Source organism: Nicotiana attenuata, chromosome 8, assembly GCF_001879085.1.
Source record: "Nicotiana attenuata strain UT chromosome 8, NIATTr2, whole genome shotgun sequence".
Taxonomy (NCBI): domain Eukaryota; kingdom Viridiplantae; phylum Streptophyta; class Magnoliopsida; order Solanales; family Solanaceae; genus Nicotiana; species Nicotiana attenuata.
In genome coordinates, this window is record NC_031996.1 from 28115785 (window position 1) to 28118038 (window position 2254).

At 43.6% G+C, this 2254-nt stretch overlaps 1 protein-coding gene across 1 annotated transcript; it reads right to left on the bottom strand.

Moving 5' to 3' along the window:
• Positions 301-1931, bottom strand: LOC109231599. Its single transcript, XM_019397250.1, has 3 exons — positions 1762-1931; positions 972-1730; positions 301-690 (listed from the first exon to the last, which is right to left on the bottom strand). Exons 2-3 carry the CDS (start codon positions 1488-1490, stop codon positions 301-303), a joined length of 909 nt encoding a protein of 302 aa, XP_019252795.1. The 5' UTR covers positions 1491-1730; positions 1762-1931.

The following is a 2254-nucleotide window of genomic DNA, read 5'->3' on the forward strand; positions in this document are numbered from 1 at the left end:
AACCCTCTCAAGACGAAAGAAAGAGGCAATAGAATCTGTGGCTGCCATACGCCTCAAACTATGCAATTGTATCGGTTGGGCATCTGTTGGACAATCCCCCTGCCAAGTTCTGGTGGTTCCATCCATGGTAAATTCGAATATCCTCTTCGCATAATCTGTTAGGACTGGCCCTAGAGAGGCTAGCCATGCCACTCCCAATACAACATCAGCTCCATGGAAAGGCAAAACATAAAAATCCTCCTTTAAGGTACTCCCCTGAATTTCAAGTGAGTATTGTCGCACCACCCCCTCAGAGCGGAGTCATTGTCCACTTTCGACCATGATAGAAATTGGACGGATAGACTTAACAGGGAGTCGGAGATGTTTAACAGCTCGAGGCTGGACAAAATTATGTGTACTACCTCCATCGACCAACACTTGCACCGAAGAACCATTAACCTGACCAGTGAATTGCAGAGTGGATGGGGAAATTCCTCCAGTCAGTGCATGATACGAAATAGACGAATGCTCTTGCAATTCTAAGCATTGTAGCTCCTTCGCCAGAAAATCATCAGAAACGAAAGAATCTTGGTGATTAGGATCAGTTTCGTGCTCATTAGTGAGTAAGAGAAGTTGGGGTGGGTTCTTGCATATATGGCCAGCCGTGTATTTTTCTTCGCAATAATAGCACAACCCCCATTCCCGGCGACTCTGCATTTCGGCATGAGATAAGTGTTTGAGAGGTGGGCGATTTGGTGCATTAGGGCAGTTGAGACGAGAGGATTTGAGGGCCTTAGGGTGAGGGGTGCTGAATTAGGGGTTGGTAACAGGGATGGAGTTTTGGCAAAAGCGGGTCGGACCGGACTTTTTTCAGCAAGTATCCGCCGCTCATGGATATGGGCTAAGTCAAGAGTTTCTTCATAACTTTTGGGCTTATGGACCAAAACCGAATTCTTAATATCCTCACGAAGCCCAGAAATAAAGAGACGTACCATTCTGCTATCAGTCATGTCGTCGGTTTTGTTTGCAAGTGTCTCAAATCTCGCTTGAAAATCATAGACGGTGGTTGTCTGCCGGAGTTTTGCAAGTCGACCCTCTGCAAACTCCAGTCCCTTCTGGTAATAGCGGGTTCGCACCTTCGCAGCAAAATACTCCCAGTCAACGAGTTGCTTGTTCCGAAACAGCCATCGATACCACTCCAATGCATCACTGTCGAGATAAAACGATGCGATTGTTAGACGTTGGTTCTCTGCTATTTTGTATAAGTCGAAGTATCTGTCCTCTTGAAATATCCAAGCTTCTGGGTTTTCCCCATGGAAACGTCCTATCTCCACCGATGCCGGTTTATGACGAAGAGGGGGAGCAGTTGTGCCATGGTCATCGGAGAGATCAATTTTTCGTCCCACCACCTCCATTAATAGAGACCGAATGTCCTCCAGTTCCTTAGCAAAAGAGCCCGTTGCCACCTTAACAGATTCATCCACAATAGACTTGAGTTTGTGGTCATCCATGGAAGACCTCTGGATGAAAGCACCAATGTAATAGTAGCCAAAATCTCCAGTAGTATTAATAGAACTGAACTCAATTATAGTCACAATACGTAGGGATAACTCTCAAGCTACTGGTATCAATGAAAATACTGAAAACATGAAATTAAGATTGGATAGGATAACAAAAAGGGGATGGGAAATTAGAAGAAAGAGAAGAGAATGTTGACATCCTTCATAACAATATTTGCGTGCCTCTGCAATCTGACTCTCACTATGCTTTATATTCTTTTGCCTAACTAACTCTGTGTATCTTCACGTGAATTTCCACGCCCACTCCAAACGTAATCTCCTAGCCTTTTTGGATGAATGATTCTTCTAGAACCCTTACGTTGCAGCCCTATGTGATTGTCCTTTGTGTCTTCCTTGTAGGCATCCTTGTCAGCAACTAATTTATTCACAACATTGAACATGGTTTACTTTAGAGACTCAGCATCCTCTTCCTCCACGTCCAAGTATCTTGTAATTTTAGAGCACAAGGATAGTAAAATGGAGATGAGATTACTAGTTGATACACCACTGACCAGCTTATATGCAACTTCGTGGCTATCCTTGCAAAATCCATTTTGTTTGGTAGATTGGACCTTTGAAAACAACAAACGTAAATTCAAGACATGGACTTTTTGTTCCCATAATCACAAAGTTAAAAATGTGGCAAGTTCCCTCCCATGATTAGGACGACGAATCCTCAAAGGAGAAGTATATTAGAGTGATTCCTTAACTTTTGG

What these genes read in the sequence shown, in the direction of transcription:
- LOC109231599 (XM_019397250.1), bottom strand. Translation starts at nt 1,490, where the DNA reads ATGGATGACCACAAACTCAAGTCTATTGTGGATGAATCTGTTAAGGTG. An exon ending in ACATGACTGATAGCAGAATG is followed by an intron (nt 691 to 971) that starts GTACGTCTCTTT and finishes GCCGAAATGCAG; the next exon opens with AGTCGCCGGGAATGGGGGTT.